Genomic DNA, 18,734 nt, shown 5'->3' with positions numbered 1-18,734 from the left:
ACTTCGCACTCTTATCTGGGAGTTAAAATATTTTAGCTGATCTGTTCGTGTCTGCAATTACTTTCACCTGCTTGAACCCTGCAGCAAGCACCTATACTATTGAACTCTTGTCCTGGCTGGGGCTTGGTGCTCCTAAAAGACTGCTACCTGAGGGCGGAACTTTGTTATGGTCTGCACACCAAGTAGTATTTGGGCGAGGTGCTGCCCGCCTGCTGGCCTACAAGCGTGGGCGAGCCACAGGGCACAGTTTGGAGCAGGCTCACGGGCGATGGAGGCGGGCAGATGGGCGGGGCGCAGGGGAGCACTACCACGCCTCCAAGGGGGAGGCGTGTTTTAATGTATCTCAGCCTTAGGGCGGGGCAAGTCGCGATCACGAGCCCCTGCTGACGCACTCCTATTGGCCGAGATGGGAGGCGTGGCTCTGCAATGCCTCCGTCTCCACCCCAGGGCGGAGCTTCAGGGGCGGGGCGCAGGTAGGGGCGGGCCACGCGCTTGAGTTCCGCGTTGGGCAGCGGCGGCCACGGCAGTGCGTTCCCGCTTGTCATTCCGTACCGCGGGAGCCTATCGGGAGCAGGATGGCGGCTTCGGGCGAGGCGCGCCGGGTGCTGGTGTACGGCGGCAGGGGCGCTCTGGGCTCGCGCTGCGTACAGGCCTTCCGAGCCCGCAACTGGGTAACGCTGCGGGACAGCCAGACACTTGGAGTGGGTCGGGTGGGAGACGGGGGAAGCTACCGGCCCTGAGCACCCATAGGTTACACTCGCGTGCTTCGGTCTGTTCTGGGCCACAAGTGTAAGGCCTTTGCCCTGCAGAGTGTGTGGTGTTAGGAGCTCCCTAGGCCTTCTCCAGGCCAGGAAGGTCCAGCATGACTCGGGTGGGGAGAGGCAGCAGAGAGGTTCTGGAATTGGACTGCCCCAAGTTATTAGCCCAGTGACCTTGAATGGACTAATGGCCTCTATCCTCGGTTCCCCCGTAAAGTGAAATGGCGATAATATTCCTGTTTACTCTTGGATCGATAGTGATGATTAAATGAGATAACAGGTAAAAGCGTTTTAAATGCTAGCTGTCGTCAGTACGACATGTTGCTTTAGCCCTGTTGGACCTGGCAGTCGAAGGCTCAGTCCCTCAGCTGCTGTCATCTTTGCTTAGATATTTCAACTACTTTGTATAGTTCGGTGTCCACTCCCAGAGGACAAGTTGAACACAGAGCTGAACTTAAACCCAGCCTTTTAGCAGGGATCAGTGTGGCTCAGCCCAGGAAACTTGTTCTAGAATCAGCCTGAGGACTTGGAGAACCTTCCTAAGAGTTTAGTTAGCAGAAGCCGCAGCCTGGGCAGGGGATCCCTTGGGACCAGAGAGAAGGGCCCAGGATTTTGTTCTGGCTTAGGTGTGATACAAGAGTAATATCACTATCTGTTTAGAACATTGGAAGACTGGGGTGTCTTCCACGATCTGCGAAGATGGAGGGTGGAGACAAAGGCAGCATTGAAAGTGTGGGCTTTGTCTTCCTCAACTGTACTACCTATCAGTTTTCTCTGACTCTAATTTCATTGAGCTCCCCTCTGCTGGTTACATTGACAACCCAGAGTCACCCTGGAAGAGGGAACCTCAGTGGATACACTGCTCAGATCAGATTTGCCCGTGGCCTTTTCTGTGAGAGCTTGTCTTGAGGGATGATTGATGCGGGAGGACTTAGCCTGTTCTGGGTGGCACTGTCTCTAGGCAGGCTGGGTCTTAGCTTCATAAGAAGGCAGCTGAGCATGAGCCGGGGAGCCAGCTACTAAGCAGTCTTCCTCCTTGGCATTGTCTGGGGTGCGGATTTACTCCAAAATCTGTTTCCCTATCTTTCCTGGCACCCTAGGGAGGGTTGGGGTGGAGCTGATTTTGTCTCAGTATTATTCCCCATGGTTTGTGGTATACAGGTAATGAATGTTGTTGAATGATGCTGTCCTTGCAGCTAAAGATAGATACTGGCCTCTGGGGTCTTCAACCTGAAGGACCCTGGAGGTTTCTGAAGTAAAACTCAATAATGCCTGGAGTGAGTATCCTCCATTTCATTTTGTTTTTACTAACCCTGTTAATCATTCACCCGCTTTCTTTGATGAGGAAGATTACCACTTTATGGCTGAGCCAGCGTTAATAACTGAGTTGGGCATCTACATCGAAGGCCTGCCCGTCTGTCTGCTGCAGAGCAGGGGGTCTTCCGTGGGACAACTGGACAATTATCCATCTCTATGTACCCAAGAGTTGTGAAGGGCTTTTACACTTTAAATGGATTTATAAAATGAAAGGAATACTAATGTGTGGCTTGTGTAGTTTATACTTTAGTATCTGGATTTACACGGGTGGCTCATCCACACCCCTTCTACTCTATTGTTTGTGACTGTCTCCTGCGCTAGCAGGTTTAAGTATCTGTGGCAGAGATTATGTGCTAAGCAAAACTTTTGGTTCTCACTATGGGCTCTTCACAGAGGCTCTGCTGACCTCAGGTGTTTCTGGGTACATGTAGAGTTTGGCCTTGAGAGTCCAGCGGGAAAGAGGAAGGAACACAATGGCCTGGGCTGAAGTGTGGTAGAAGGTGTTTCAGCCGCAGTTAGTGGTCCCTGAAGGGTGCCTGGGAGACCGGTTGTTATTTCCTTTCTTATTTACATGTTAAGCATCCAAAAAAATCCAAGATGTTTCTAAATCTGAAGCTTTTTAAGGGCTGTTTGATGCCTCAGCTGGGAAGTTTCATGACGTGAAACCTATTGCATGTTCAAGATTACTAAAAGTACTGTGTAAAATTTTTTTAGACTGAGTATACAATGTATATGAAATATGCATACCGAATGTGAATTTTGTGTTCAGATTCCAGTTCTATCCCCAAGATAAGTATATGCAAATATTTCCAAATCCCACATTGCAAACTGGAAACGTTTTTGGTCCTGTGCCTTTTGGTTTAAGCCTCTTCACTTTTCCAATTGCTTCCATTTCTGGGTGTGGCTCTTTAGAGAAGTAGCAACTCACTGACTCTTAACTAAAACTGTTTTTCTTGCTCCAGTGGGTCGCCAGCATCGACGTGGTGGAGAATGAAGAGGCCAGTGCCAGTGTCATCGTTAAAATGACAGACTCGTTTACAGAGCAGGCTGACCAGGTAATTCTAAAAGGTCCTTCACTGTGACAGGAGAGGCCCAGTGGGGGTTCTCAGGCTGTGCTCTTTGTCTGCCAATTCCGAAATCCTCCAGAGGAAAATGTAGAAAAAGTAAAAAACAAAACTAAAGACAAAAACAAAGATAAATTTTAGAATCCACTTCTGACTAGCTTATTTTAGCATGTTTCCTTATCTTAGCTTTGCATGCTGTGTGTTAACTGCTTTTGCATGTCTTATGTTTATATTGATGGTTAGATTTTTAGAACTTTACCCTTGAGTTTAAGTACTTTGTCTCGTTTAAACACTTTGTTGATGTACGATATTTTATTTTGTTGATTGGCTCTGGCTTACTTAGTTTCTCTTTATTCTATGCCTCAGGCTTTTTTCTTTTTTAAGTTCATTTTTTTGTTTGTTTTTACTATTTAGCGAGAATAGTGAGCTTAAACATCTTTGTATATTTCATATATTTTGAAAAATAAAGTTTACCTAGTTCACAGCATAAATACTACCAATATATTGTTTTCAGTTATGAAATTATGTGCAGATTATAACACAGGAAAACCAATAAAAACCTAGAAATATGCCAATGAATGGTAAATGCCACCTTTTCCTCAACATAGTGCTATTCCCCAGATGGGCCCCATTGCCAGTTGCATGGATGTCCTAGTCTGAGTATCTCATAGGCTCTTAAGCAGTCTTGCCTATGGAGGAGTCTGATCAGCTTCCTGAAAGACTCAGGCCTAGGCTTCCACCCTCATTCCCAAGGAAATTCCCATCTCCTCTGCGTGGTGTGCTGTGTTCAGGACTCCTGGGTAGGCAGGCAGGTGGGCCATGTCACTGTGCAGTCACTAGGTTTCAGCCCGTGACAGTCTGAGAAGCTAGTTGATGCTAGGGTTAGGGAAGGAGCAGGTCTGCCTTGATGTGCTCAACACCAGCTGATCGTTCATGCTCCTTGGCTGTTTTGAACAACATATGTGGGAAAGACACACAGAAAGATCCTGGTCTTTGCCTAAGGTCCCACAGGTAGGAGAGTGCATAGCTATGGTTTGAGCCCTGGCAGCGGACTTTCTGGTTGTGCTCTTGTGCTGTGGTTGTGTCTCAAAGCAGTCATGTGGGTTAAGCAATAAAAGCTAAACCTCAGGAGAAGAGCAGCGGGAGGGCTTGGAGAGCCCGGGTCCTTCCAAGTGTGGATTCTGCTTTCAGTTGCCCCTCAGTCCTTGTTAAGTAGAAGTTCAATGGCAGTGTGGGTTTATTTATTTGGGCGGGTGGAGAAAGGGAGGCGAATGAATGAGAATGTCAGTGTACATGCCGTAATCGATGCGTAGAGGTCAGAGGGCAACTTTTTTTTTTTTTGGTTTTTTTTTTTTTTTTTTTCGAGACAGGGTTTCTCTGTGGCTTTGGAGCCTGTCCTGGAACTAGCTCTGTAGACTAGGCTGGTCTCGAACTCACAGAGATCCGCCTGCCTCTGCCTCCCGAGTGCTGGGATTAAAGGCGTGCGCCACCACCGCCCGGCTTAGAGGGCAACTTTTGATAGACAGTTCTTGCCCTCCACCACTTGATTTAGGGGTCAAACTAACAGGTCCATCTATTTGTTGAATCATCTTATAAGCCACCCTATCAGTTTTTTTCAGTGTTGAAGTTGTCCCCACCTGAGACTTCATTATATAGAATATATCAGCAGGGCAAAATGCTTTATTATAATCTTAGCTTTTAAGATCTCCACTTCCTTCCATCCCATTGTGAGTTTCAGAGCCGACAGCGTGACACTTGGGTTTTAATTCTGAAGAAGAGGAAGGTGGAGAGGAGACCTGATTTCTGGAAGACTCGTGGGCAGAAAGCAAGATTTAAGAGGCTGGAACTTGGAACTGTCTTACTTGATTATAAGAATGAAGCGAAGGTGTGAAAGTCAGATGGTCCATGGTTGCTGCTTGTTCTGTGCTTTCCTTGAATAGTAGTCAGGGTGGCATGGATCCTGTGCCCATCCAGATGTGGGGAATCGATGTAACCTCTGGCATTCAGGGTCTACTCAATGGTTTTCACCCTTCCTAATGCTGGGACCCTTTAGTACAGTTCTTCATGTTATGGTGACTCCTTAGCCATAAAATTATGTCGATGCTACTTCGTAATTGTAATTTTGCAACTGTTATGAATCACAATGTAAATATTTGTGTTTTCTTATGGTCTTTGGTGACCTCTTTGAAAGGGTTGTTTGACCCCCAGCACCCAAAGGGGTCATGACCCTCAGGTTGAGAACTGCTAGTCTACGTTCTGGCCAGAGAAACTTGGCTTCTGAAAGAAGGGAGGAACTTCTAGGATTGTACAGGGTCGTAGGAGGAAGGTCAACAATAATCTAACCAGAGAAGGTAGAAAGCACAGGATTCTAGAATCTGCCTAAGAGGAAAGCATTCAGTGTGATGTGCAGGAGCTTGCTTTCCATTGGCCGAGCAGTCTTCTAGGATTGTACAGGGTCATGGGAGGAAGGTCAACAATAATCTAACCAGAGAAGGTAGAAAGCACAGGATTCTAGAATCTGCCTAAGAGGAAAGCATTCAGTGTGATGTGCAGGAGGTTGCTTTCCATTGGCCGAGCAGTCTTCTAGGATTGTACAGGGTCATAGGAGGAAGGTCAACAATAATCTAACCAGAGAAGGTAGAAAGCACAGGATTCTAGAATCTGCCTAAGAGGAAAGCATTCAGTGTGATGTGCAGGAGGTTGCTTTCCATTGGCCGAGCAGTCCCTTTGAAGGAACGGTGTGAGTCTTCAGAAAAGAAGGAATGGTTCGAAGGAGCTGTTGCTGGAGAGACTGTGGGTTTTGGTATGAGTTTGCAAAAGATGGATACTGAGCACTTGAGAGGCATTACCCAGACATTCTAGCCAAGAAGAGCTATAGTGACTGGCCAGCATGGCCTGTCTGCCAGACTGCCCTTTTAATGAATGATAATGAGAGATAATGTGTGGATATAGTCTCGGGGCTTTAACACTTCAAACATAGAGACCATTGAAATGAACCTCATGTACTCAGAATGTACTAGTGTTTTGCTCGTGGCTGTCACTTTCTTGCTCTTGTATTTCTTAATGATATTTCTTTGTTTAAGATGTTTTTTGTGCTGGGTGGTGGTGGCACATGCTTTTAATTCCAGCACTCGGGAGGCCGAGGCAGGTGGACCTCTGTGAGTTTGAGGCTAGTCTGGTCTACAAAATGAGTTCTAGGACAGCCAGGGCTACCCAGAGAAACCCTGTCTCAAAAAGAACCAAAAAAGAAAAAGAAGGTATTTTGTTGGGGGTGGGGTAGGGCGAGTGGAATAGAACCTTCTCAGATCACGAGTCCATGGTTCCTGAAGAAAATTTGTAAGGGAGCACACCAGAGCTTCATCTGCTTATCACAAGGCTCCAGCGATTTTCTTAAATCTCTTTCCCCTTTTTCTTTATATTTGGGTTTCAGGAAGTATTTATGCCTTTTAGAATTGTTCATGTAGAGGTTCAATCTTATGAAATCCATATTGAAAAGTTGTTGGCTTCACTACCCAAAATGCACGGAACTTCTTCCATCTAATTTCCCCAGCCAGTTCTAGGTACTGGTTGAAGGTACTGTAAACTGGCTGAAGAAGAAACTGGGAGAGAGAAAACACGGCCTGTTTCAGCTCCCCTTTGCCTCTTTTGTTTAAGGTCACTGCTGAGGTTGGAAAGCTCCTAGGTGATCAGAAGGTGGATGCGATTCTCTGTGTGGCTGGAGGATGGGCTGGGGGCAATGCCAAATCCAAGTGTGAGTCTTTTCCGAGTTAATTATTGCTTCTGCTCTGCTCTTTGTCTAGCTGACACAGCTCTGGTCTGGGTGGGGCACCAGGCCATCTGGTTTTCTGTTGGTCTCTCCGGATCCTTGCCATAGCTCTCTTTATTTTTTTTGTGATGATAGAAGTGGGTAATTGGTGGGGATTGACTGCTCACAGTTCTGCAGGCTGGGAAGACACAGCCAAAGTCTGGTGTCTAGTGAGGGTTTTCTCTCAGCAGCATCCCATGGAGGAAGGTGGGAGGTGAAGAGAACGTGAGAGCTGGGGTGGTGTGTGACCACATATTCCTTTTGAGTCTTTGGAATGGCTAGAGGGCCAACACAGCTGTGAAATGGTTGATGTTTCAGCTCTTTTACAGACTCTTAGAGGCTCGCATTAACTTTATCCATGAAAATGTAACTCTGTTAAGACCCTCTTTATAGCTATAGGGTGATCGTTTCATGGATTTTTTTTTTTTAAAACCAGGGGTAGAAGCCAGAATAGGGATAGAAGTTCCTCTTATAAGCCTAACAGCCTTCATAAAGTAAAGCCATTTTTGAAGCCCTGACAGTCTGGTGAGTCTGTTGACCCTAGGTTTATTTGCTAAAATTTACTGGCTGAAATTTTGGCAGTTAGCAGGTAAGGAAGCTGAGACCTAGGGGGCAGCATGACCTGTGTTTAACCCTGTGCCTCTGACCACTGAGCCCTGTGCTGTCTTTATTAGATCCCCGTGGTAGACCAGCAGGGCCTGGTGGGCTTTTTATGGTGCAGGGCAGTATGAGTTGAGCTTGTCTTCTGGGTTATTCTCTGGGAGTGATGAGTTCACATTTTTTTGCCCTTTTTCCAGCACTCTTTAAAAACTGTGACTTGATGTGGAAGCAAAGTATGTGGACGTCCACCATCTCCAGCCACTTGGCCACAAAGCACCTGAAGGAAGGAGGCCTCTTGACCCTGGCTGGGGCCAAAGCTGCCTTGGATGGGACTCCTGGTAAGTCTTTGTTTGTGTGCAGTGTAAACGCTTCTCCTGCTGTGGCTACTGGGTACATCTTGGATTGAGGAGGTGCAGTTCGCTTTACGCCCTTAGGAGCTTTCTCATTGGGTAGATGTAATTCCTTTTATGCCAGAGTCGTCTTACAGGGAGCAATCTTAATCTTCTCATTTGCATTTGTCCCAGGTTCATGGTTCTGTAATCTGGCACCCCTGCCTGGTTTATGATCTGTGACCAATAGAGAGATAAACAGCAAACTAGATGTGTATTAGTTACCAATCCCATCTTATTATGTTGTAACCGTGGGTCCCAGGGAAGTGTTTTGGCAGGTGGATTTTTGACCCTGATTTTCTGGTTTGCCACAGTTACTTTAATTGTAAAATAGTGACAGTATTACCTAACTTAAGAGCAACTGCCGAGTTATTGACACATAGATGGTGCCTAGCACATGGTAGGTCTTACTATATTCACATCAGTATCAAGTATTATTATATAGTCTTAACACTTCACCATTATTTTTGTTGAATCATGGTGTAGGCATCATTGTTACCTTTCCAATTCCTTGGTTAGAAAAACAAGATTTAGAGAGTTAAATAAATTGTCCAGATTTATTTAGTGAATATGTAATGAATATACTTTGAACTAAACCCCTGACTATTTCTAAATTGTGAGTTGCTTCCATTCCATCACAAAGACCCTTCTTTTGCATTTCTTATTCCCTATATTCTTTTGCTGGGGCTCCCATGCATTGGCTTGCTCAATGAACAGACACATGTTTCCTTACGATCCCAGAGGCAAGGTGTCTAAGACCAGGATGTTGGAAGGGTTGGTTTTGAGGCCTTTCTCACTGACCTGTGGATGGCTGCTTTCTTACACGATCTTTAAAGTGGTAATTTAGTTAAAATGAGATTGTTAGGGTTCAACCCTAATCTAGATGGGCCAAGATACTTCTAAGAGGTAGAACTTAGGACCAAGACACACAGAAGGATGATCATCTACCTCTTAGAAGCACCTTGGCCCGTCTAGATTAGGGTTGCACCCTAACGATCTCATTTTAACTTAATTGCCACTTTAGATATCTAAATATAGTAACTTTCTGAATTAGAGAGGGATTAGGACAGCCTACAAATTTGGGGAGCAGAGTTCATATCAAGTCATACATTCATTTAGGACCAAGGATAAAGGGACTTAAGTAAGGGGCACAGAGGGGTGATCACTAAGTCTCATCTGGAATACCTGGTTTAAGAGGTACACTTCTTCGAATGGAAGTGGTAGAGATCTCAGGGTACCTTCCAGTTTTAATGAAACTTATTGAATCATGAGGCTCTTGTTAATTAGTAATTTCTTGCTGCTCATCACATTTCACAGAGCATAGATCTAGCAGGTCTGTGGCTGTTGCAATAATTAAAACTGTGTAAATGTTAGATGTCTGTCTGGTTGAAAGCTGCTTTTTATTAAAGGTGACATAGGGCAGAGGTACTAGAGAGTAAACAGAGAAATGAGTAATAGGTTGACATTTCAAAAACAAAACCCCAGGACTGAAAGACTAATTTTTTAAAAGACAAAGCAGGCTCCCGTTTTCTTTGGTTTTACAAGTACAGGTGGTTCCATGTGATGGTTCATCTTAATGGTCCTGCTCTGCAGCCATTCTGGGCTGTGGTTGGAAGCCTCCCTTGAGGGACTGCATGATCACATTATAATTTGGAAGAAAGTGTCCAGCAGAGTTGTATGCTCTCTTTTAATATTTTGTGAATGATCTCATATCTGTGCTGTTCTGTTGAAGTAAGCCATGGGTTTTTCGTTGCTCATTTCTTTCCTCCTAAAGCTTTTCGGCCCTCACAGTGTTGGGATGAAAAGGTAGACATCACCCTGTACTTTGCTGAGTTGTATTTTTAAACCACCATTTGCTTATGCTGAGGGTGGCGAAATACTCCTCTAAGTAAGTTCTTGAGACCTTGACCCTGTTTGGCAATCAGTTGTTGCTGAAGCTGGTCAGGGATTGGTTGCTGGGCTGGGCTGTGAATCCCACCTCCCTGGACTTAGGTCTCCTCTTCTGCTATTGCACTTGCAGACCTTCCATGACAACAGCGTCAGACCTCGTTCTCAGGGGAGAGGGAGCTTAAGGCAGCCAGCCTATGTGCTCATGCCAGGATGTGCTCAGATGAGACACCCTGAATGTGTGCAGCTTTTTATGCACATTACACTGTCACTGGAAGTCTTTTCTCTGTCTCACCTGGTCCTATTGGATTGGTTTCTCTCTCACCCTCTGGTCCCTGCAGCTACTTAGAAAATAATAATTTAGAAGCTTAATATTAACTCTAATTGTTTGGCCTGTGGCTCAGGCTTATTACTGGCTAGGTCTACATGTAAACTGACCCATTTTTAATAATCTGTATGTTGCCATGTATCCCGTGGCTTACTGGTAATGCTCTGGTATCTTACTCCTCTGATATCTCTGTTTGAATTTCCTGCCTAGCTATATTCTGCCTTGCCATAGGCCAAAGCAGCTTTATTTATCAACCAATGAGAGCCATACATATTCACAGTGTACAGTAAGAAATCCCGTATCATTACTTCTTGGTAAATTACTGTCTAAGCAAATGTCCTGGACAACTCAAGGGCAGAAGATGAGAGAGTTGAGAAGATTCTGTCCCTGGAAACATTCTGTGGAGGAGCTGATGTGACCAAGGGTTCAGAGCTGTTGAACAGAACTTATGGGAGAAAATGGGATGGCTGTGTATTATTTGTATCCATGTATTTTTGTATTAGCATGTTCTAACCAGTGCATGTAGGAAACACTCACATGGTACTTTAAGGGGGAGACTGCTCAAGTGCCTGATCCCTATGGCAATCTGAAGGTAGTTGGCCACAGACCTTGGGCAGCCTTTTGGACGCATTCTATATGTGTTCTTATGTGCACCCATACCACACTTCTGTTTGAATTCATATGTTTTTATATTAGAAGCATTTTTTTGGAGAGAGGTTCATCCTGTAGCCTGGAATGAACTTGAATTCATACTCCAGTTGCTAGGATGGCAAGTGTGTGCCACCATGACCGTCACATTCATAAGAATAAAAGATGTGTTGAGGGCTGGGGAGATGGACTTTGAGGGTAAAGGCATTCGCCACCACGCCTGATGACCAGAATTCGATCCCTGGGACTCACGTGGTGGAAGGAGTGAAACAACTCCCACAAGCTGTCCTCTGACTTCCATACATGTGCTATGGCGTGTGCACACATGCGCAGTCACACAGCATACACACATACAAAATAAATAGATAAATAAATATAATTTAAAAATGTGTTAGATACTACTTTCTGAGGCTGAATGTGGTAGCTCATGCCAGTAACCCACAGGCAGAGGTAGGATTGCTGCAAGCTTGAGGCCCAGCCTAGTCTACATAGCTGGTTCTTGTCCGGCCAGGGCTATATAATGAGAACCTGTCTCAGAAAACAAACAGAGGCTGGCGAGATGGTTCAGCGGTTAAGAGCACGTGATGCTCTTGCAGAGGAACTGAGTTGGGTTCCCAGCACTCACATCAGGCAGCTCACAACCACCTGTAACCCAGCTCCAGGGGGACCGATGCCTCGGAGCTCCGGGGCTACCTGTACTCATGTGTAGTGGTGGCCGGTGGCTGGAGGGCTGCTAATTCTCCCTGAGTCACAGTGCTGAGGACCACTGTGTGTCCTTAGCTCTGACACTCAACTTGGATCCTGGGTTTTACCCTTGGAGTCAGGGAGCTGCCTTGTATTTTCACATTCTTAGCACTGAATTTGGGGATTCATGGTCAGAGGAGGCTCCATGACATATGAGGGCTAAATGGGGGTTTGGTGCATGGAAGCAATGACAGCCTTCATAGGATGGGCATGAAGAGCGTAGAGAATTAATGTCAAGGTCAGGCTGTAGCAGACAGCTGTGTCAGAATGCACAGTCTGCTGCTGTGTATGCTGGATAAGAGAATGCCGCCCCCAGTGGACAGTAGACTCCTGCTCCACAGTGGGGATAACTGTGCACTAGTGAAGATGCCACGAGTGGGGGTGAGGTGGGAAAACACCTTCCTTTATGTTCCTGAGCAAGTGGCTTTGTCAGCCTGGTCCTGTGCAAAGCCGTGCCGTGGTCAGCTCAGCAGTCCTTCCCACTACCTGACCTCTGTGACCTCTCTGGCTCTTCCTGGTTGGTCCTGGTGCAGCCTTAATGGATTGAGGTGTGCACATGAGCAACCAGGAGAGAATCTGTGACCATTGCGGTCATCAGGAAAACAGGCATGAGAGCCCCACTTCTGAAGTCCCAGTCTAGGACCTTTTGTAAACCTCCATGCCACCTTAGGAAGCGGAATGGCTCCTGGCCACAGTACCCTTTAAAAACCTGCATTCTTGGGAACTGCCCAGATGCCACACCCTACCCACTTGTCCCATCACCTTTCTCTGGTTGCTGCTATTTTGGTAGGGCAAGTGAGGGTGCCCTGCTTGCAGGAGGATACTCAGTATGTGGCTAAAGTCTTAAGGGAACGGAGAGCTGAGGATATTGCACCTAATGTCTATGTAACCAACTGTTTTCTTCACTTTCCCAGGGATGATCGGCTACGGCATGGCCAAGGGCGCCGTCCATCAGCTCTGCCAGAGCCTTGCCGGGAAGAACAGTGGCATGCCACCCGGGGCTGCTGCCATTGCTGTGCTCCCGTAGGTGCTTAGGAGTTTCCACTGCTTACACCTTGTCTGCTGCCTAGTGTTGACATTTTGAGGGTCCCTTTCTATTGTGGCTTTGAGTGTGTGTCCCCAAAGGCATGTAAGCTCCTGTCTTATGTATACTTGCCACTGTTCACAGTACCCTAAACCAGGTATTTTATAAGCCACAGAATTGTACTGATCATGGTTGTATGGATTAGAAAGTCCAAGTTGAGGATGCCAGCAGGGTTGGTGCCTGGTGAGAGCTTGTTTCCGTAGAGCAGTGCTTCTCAGCCTTCCTAATGCTTCGACCCTTTAAAACAGTTCCTCATGTTGTGGTGACCCCCTCCTTAAATTTTTTCTTGCTACTTCATAACTATAATTTTGTTACTGTTATAAATCGTAATGTCAGTATCTGTGTTTTAGATCAGTATCTGATCAGTTTTAGATGACCCCCGTGAAAGGGTTGTTTGACTCCCCTAAAGGGGTTGCGATCCACAGGTGGAGAACGGCTGCTGTAGGTGGTACCTGCTGTCATATGGTAGAAAGGCAGATGGGCTTCCTTAGCCCGCCTTCTGTAAGTGTCCCAATCCATCTATGGAGCCACACCCAACCTAATTATCTCCGAAAGGCCTTACTCCTGTTATACTGCAGGCTAGGCTTCAACCTAGGGATCTGGGCTGAGATGCACATTCATCTCGGGGCAGTATTTCAGGGTTTTGATGATCTGTCTTGAGGGATGCATCTATCTTTTTGCCTCTTTTCTGTTTTCTTCCATACTCCTCCTTTTAAAGTGTCTACACACTTTATTTTACTTTATACAGTTCTTTCTGTTTTCACATTGTTATAAAGTCGTGTGTGTGTGTGTGTGTGTGTAGCCAGGCATGGCAACAGTGTGAGGCAGAATAGGTAGGAGATCAGGGGAGTCTATGGGAACATTTCTAGCTGACCAGAAAGTAAATCCCTAGTCAGCTGTTTCAGGAAGAGGCAGGGGTTGCTGCCTTGGACTTGGCGTGTTCTTTCTCAGTGCCTCTTGCTTCCAGTCTGTAAAGGACCCTAGGGCAGCTCAGGGACTAGTTAGCTTTCTAGGCCTTCACTGGTGAGGTTTTATGACTGAGCTGCCTTCCGGCTGTTCTGACTGATGTCTCAGGCCCAAATGTTTTGTACCAATTCATATTCTCTCCCTGAAAACCCTAAGTTTCCTGGAAGGCAGCCATATACTTAAAAATAATGGTTTGCAATTTTGATATTTTGAGGACTGTTATTTCACATAGATGCTTAGAAATGAGTCTGCCGCATTTCAGAGTGTCCACGAGAACTCAATAAAGCCCTTGCCTTCGACAAAGGCTGTGTTTGACGTAAAAGTAAAATGTGACTCTCCTTGTTTTGTTCTTGCCTGCCCTAGTGTGAGCCACAAAGAGCCTTATTGGATTTCCCTCAGCTGTGATTTTTGTTAATATGGACAGCTTGCTGGTCTCTGATTATCCTGTCTGATCTCTCCATGTAAATGTCGTGCTCAGCGCCAGAGGCTCCCAGTGGTGATGCTGTGTTTGTCTTTTCATGGCCAGGGACCAAACTCCTGTTATTATAGAGGCGATGCACAAATGACACACTTATCTCTACATTGCAGGGTTACCCTGGATACGCCGATGAACAGGAAATCAATGCCTGAGGCAGACTTCAGCTCCTGGACGCCCTTAGAGTTCCTGGTTGAGTGAGTATCACAGGAGAGGCAGTGACTAAGCAGCCTCCAGGCTCTTCCCCTGCCCTTTGGGGACTCTCGGTGATCCTGGGTGAGGTTCTGGGGTTCTGAGGTCCTGATGCACTTGAATTTGGAGAGCAGCAATTGTGTGGAGGCATGAATAGCCCTGACATGAGTCCGGACGTCTTTTCCTCTCCCTGTCTGGCCAAAGTAAGCACAATCGTAAACTGCCCTCGGACACAGAGCTTGCCTGTGTGTGGTGAGCTCCATGATGACGGTGCAGAGAACGCACCGTGGTAGAGTGTGTCAAGTGCTCGGCAGTGTGTCTGACCCATAGCAGACATTCAGTAATCCCCATCTCTGAGTTATAAATCAGCAATGTATCCAGGAATAACTCTGTGGCAGGAAGACAGGGAGGAAGTCTCAGTCCTATGTCTCAACCAGTGCTGAGCCCCAGATGTTTGGTCTTCATTTTTAAGGTCCTAGTCAACAGTCACTGACCAGGAAGTGACTCCCTAGTCATCTAGAGACAGCTTGGAAGCTCACTGAAGAGGGAGTGGGTTTTACTGTTTGGTGATGCTTTATTCAGTTTCCAAAACCTTCTATTTAGTAAGTCTGGGCTCACTGGATACCTACTGTGGCCAGGTGCTGCCTTGGCATGGGATGGCTGGGTCATAGCCCCTACAGAAGATGGCCTTACCCAGAGTGCCAATGCCATAGCTGCTCTGATGACTGCAGTGGGTGTTTGTTTCTGACCTGATGTTAGAACTCATTTAAATTAAGTGGAGAAAACTTGTATTTATGTTTGAAATAAGTACCTACATAGTTCTGGTTATGTGCTATTAAATAGGTATTCTAAATACTTGTGTGTGTGTGTGCGTGCGTGCACGCATGCGTTAGAAGTCAGGGGATTGACATCAGGTGTCTCTATCAGTCATTTTCCACGTTTCTTTTTAAAGATGTGTTTTATTTTTAGTTATTTGTGTGTATTTGTGTCTGATGGTGCATGTGTGCCCATGAGTGCAGGTGTTGGAAGAGGCCAGAGACTTGAGGTCCCCAGAGCTGAAGTTACAGACGGTTGGGAACTGCCTGATGGCATGCTGGGAACTGAACTCAGGTCCTCTACAAAAGCAGTATGCATTCTTAGCCCCTGAGACAGCTGTATCTCCATCCTCTTCACCTCTGTTTATGAGACAACCACTCTCTGAATCAGAAACTCAAGTTTCCACTCCACTGGCTGGCACATGAACGCCAGAGAGCGTCTCGCCTCTGCCTCCCCAGCGCTAGGGTTATAGGATGTACAGAAATATTTTTCTATGCGAGTTCTGGAGATCTAAATTAGATCCTCATGCTTTTGTGACAAGCACTTTACTGAATGAGTCATCTCCCTAGCTCACAATCCTTTTACCTTATTTAATGCTCATAGAAAATTATTTTCATTATTTAGGAGTTGGGGCTGAGTAGTTTGCCCAAAGAGTAGCAAACCTAGGTTCTTACTTAGGCAGTGTGGCTGTGGGCCTGTGAGCCTGCTAACTACATGGTGAGCTGGGGATCATGCTTTAATACTTGATTGAGAAAGGAGGTTGCAGAAGACACCATGCTTTGATTTGTGATTGCTTTTACATTTCTCTTTAAAGGCCAATGTGCCCATAATGCGTGAGTGACGTCTAGAATCTAGACTCTGGATCCAGCACTGAGGCTCCTGGGCCTGAATTCACACCCAGCCACAAGTCAGCCGACAAGGGCTGTCAGGCACCCTTTGTTCTAGCAGTCACTTTACCCACTGAAGCTCAGTTGGCAAGTTAGAGTGAAGTTTGTTTAAGATGCTTGTGAGTACACTATCTTCTTTACCTGCTGTGGTAAGCATGCCCTGTCTGTCATCCACTTCACACTGCTAGAGAGGCCAAAGGCAGGAAAGACATGTGTGATGAACACAGAGACCCCTTTGTCTCTCTTAAAAGTATCCAGCTCATCTAGCCCAGGGATGCGACCTTGATCAGTGGCAGCATTTCAAGGCATTCTAGCAATTGTTTTGAGACCCTTGTATTCTTTGTCGAGACCACTGTATACTTTGTTGGCTTGTGCAATAGCCAGGGAAGGAGCCTGAGAATCTGGCAGATGACTGTCAAATCTGGTCTGCAGGGTTGCACATTGGGACCACAGAGCATCCTAAGAAGTCTGAGATCCTTCCTGGCTGTGGATCCTCAGGTGGATGGTACTCAAGGGTACTCAAATGTAAATGCTTCACTGTTAGATACCATTACCTGCTTGTTGCTGTTTCCCTGCAAAATTTTGCACCTTCCTCTCCTTGTTTTTTTTTTTTTTTTCTTTTTCTTTTTTTTTCTCGAGACAGGGTTTCTCTAGCTTTGGAGCCTGTCCTGGAACTAGCTCTTGTAGACCAGGTTGGCCTCGAACTCACAGAGATCCACCTGCCTCTGCCTCCTGAGTGCTGGGATTAAAGGCATGCGCCACCACCGTCCGGCTTCTCCCTGGTTGTTAAACTTCATAACCAGGGTCTTCCTTTGTTCCAGGTAGGCTTAGTTGTTATCTCCACAAACAGCTAGATGTTTTAAGTCTCAATATATTTTACGATAGTAGCCTGCTTTTTGTCTTGGCTACCCCACACGTGTTTGCTGAAATTAAAGAATGAGTTTTCATCCTTTTAAACTTGAGAAGGAATAAAGCAGAAGCTGGCTTTCTTTATCTGTGGGTTCTCATGCGCCAGTTCAACCAGCTTCACATAAAAACACTGGAAGAGATGCTTCTGTATGAAGTAGGTGGAGACTGCTCCTTGTCATTTCCTAAAGACAGCACAGTTTTAACAGCTGCTTATTATGTAGTGAGTGTGTGGTGTGAGTTACTGTCATTAGTCTGGGGTGATGTGGGAGTACGTGGGAGAACATGTGGGTTATATGCAGATAGCATGGTCCTTACTTAAAGGAGGCCTGAGTGACTTCCTGGGATGTTGGGGTCCTTGGCAGTCTGGGAAACTCGACCTCCATAGTTACTCAGGGATGCCTGTATGGTACATTTATCTTTCTCTTACAGTTAATCACCTAAAATCTGTTTTATTAGTTAAAACCATACTACTGTGTTGTGGAGCATTTTCACCATATAGAAAAGGACAAAAACAAAATCAGAGATTACATTAATTCCTTGTCAGTTACAGTTCATATATCTCTATGTACAGTGGCTTTCTTGTAGCTCCCCACAGAAACCCTTTTATATCCAAGGCCACCAGATGAATATTAGCATGTACCCAAAGTTTTTCTCTAAGAATGTAAACTATCTCTTCTTATTCTAGAACGTTCCATGACTGGATCACTGGGAATAAGCGGCCGAACTCAGGAAGCCTAATCCAGGTGGTAACCACAGAAGGGAAGACAGAGCTTACCCCAGCATACTTTTAAGCCTCATCTCAGTGCCTGGGAGGGCCCTCCTGAAACATCACTAACCTGGGTGTGGCCGCATCTGGCCCCACGTTTTCTGTATTTGGTCCTATTTGTCTCCTACATAGCGTTCCTTTGCTGTCCTGGATGGCGTGGTTATGAGAAATGAGCAGAGAGGACTGTAAGTTGCAGTGCCAGCGCTGAGGCCTTGGGAGGTGTGTGCGCAGCCTGCGTCATGGCATCCTGGATGGCACTGGAAACCCTTGATAGTCCTCTCGTTTGTTGGCATTTGGGGCTCTTTGAAGTCCAGCCTGTTTTTGAATTCCATGTTGGTGCCATAGATGTGATTTTTGTGGCCTGAAACTGAACTGCCTTGAAAATTCTTTTGTGATGTAAGCAAACCCAATGGACTCCGTCATGATGTCCTTTTGTGTCCCAGCCTAAGCTAGGTACGCAGAAGAACCACTTGTGCGTGTTTGGTGTATATTTCCTAATAAACACACTTCATATCTTGTGTTGTCTTTTTGGCTCAAGTCCTGATTTATACACAGTGGTCCTAGGAGAGTGGAACCATGAGATATGGGGGTCTTTTCTCCTGGTGGATTAAGAGGGGAGAGTCAATCTGAGACAAGTGTTTGCCACAAGGCAGCACGGCCCCAGCCTGCCATATGCTCATGACTTGGGGGAATGGCTCTGTGAGGTCAGAGCAACTCTCCATGTGACTGATTCAGACTGTTGTGGTGAAGGAGTTATGATATAATCCAGTCTGGATTATATATGGGTAAACTGAGGCCCAGAGAGATAAGTAGCATTGTCGTTGCTGCTAGGACTTGCATAAGGTCAGAATCCCCTCAACAGAGAGTCACCTACTATAAAGACCTTTAGTTTGCTTTCTCTTTTCATGAAATGATATACCACTAGCCATTTTAAGGCAAGAGTTTCAGCTTTTAAGATACGAGTCTGGCATACAGCCATCACCTCACCTCTAATTCCAAAGGTTCTCCCCCCTCCCCTGGGACAGACTTTCTCTACGTAGCCTTGGCTGTCCTGGGACTCACACTATAGACCAGGTTGGTCTTGAACTCACAGAGATCC

At 46.0% G+C, this 18,734-nt stretch overlaps 1 protein-coding gene across 1 annotated transcript; it reads left to right on the top strand.

Annotated features, from left to right (window-relative positions):
- Nucleotides 1-486: 486 nt before the first annotated feature.
- Nucleotides 487-18,153, top strand: Qdpr (quinoid dihydropteridine reductase). Its single transcript, XM_057772734.1, has 7 exons — nt 487-671; nt 3,038-3,130; nt 6,794-6,890; nt 7,742-7,882; nt 12,455-12,563; nt 14,179-14,262; nt 17,555-18,153. The coding sequence occupies exons 1-7, from the start codon at nt 576-578 to the stop codon at nt 17,658-17,660; spliced, it is 726 nt and encodes a 241-aa protein (XP_057628717.1). The 5' UTR covers nt 487-575; the 3' UTR covers nt 17,661-18,153.
- The last annotated feature ends 581 nt before the right edge of the window (nt 18,154-18,734 follow it).

The sequence above is a fragment of the Chionomys nivalis genome, chromosome 6, assembly GCF_950005125.1.
Source record: "Chionomys nivalis chromosome 6, mChiNiv1.1, whole genome shotgun sequence".
In the NCBI taxonomy this organism is placed as follows: domain Eukaryota; kingdom Metazoa; phylum Chordata; class Mammalia; order Rodentia; family Cricetidae; genus Chionomys; species Chionomys nivalis.
This window is presented reverse-complemented; position numbering and strand designations above follow the sequence as displayed.

Bases quoted from the DNA above. Each gene is read 5' to 3' on its own strand.
- Qdpr (XM_057772734.1), top strand. From the start codon at position 576: ATGGCGGCTTCGGGCGAGGCGCGCCGGGTGCTGGTGTACGGCGGCAGG. The intron at 3,131-6,793 runs GTAATTCTAAAA...CTTTTGTTTAAG, and splicing joins TTACAGAGCAGGCTGACCAG to GTCACTGCTGAGGTTGGAAA. The intron at 7,883-12,454 runs GTAAGTCTTTGT...TCACTTTCCCAG, and splicing joins TGCCTTGGATGGGACTCCTG to GGATGATCGGCTACGGCATG.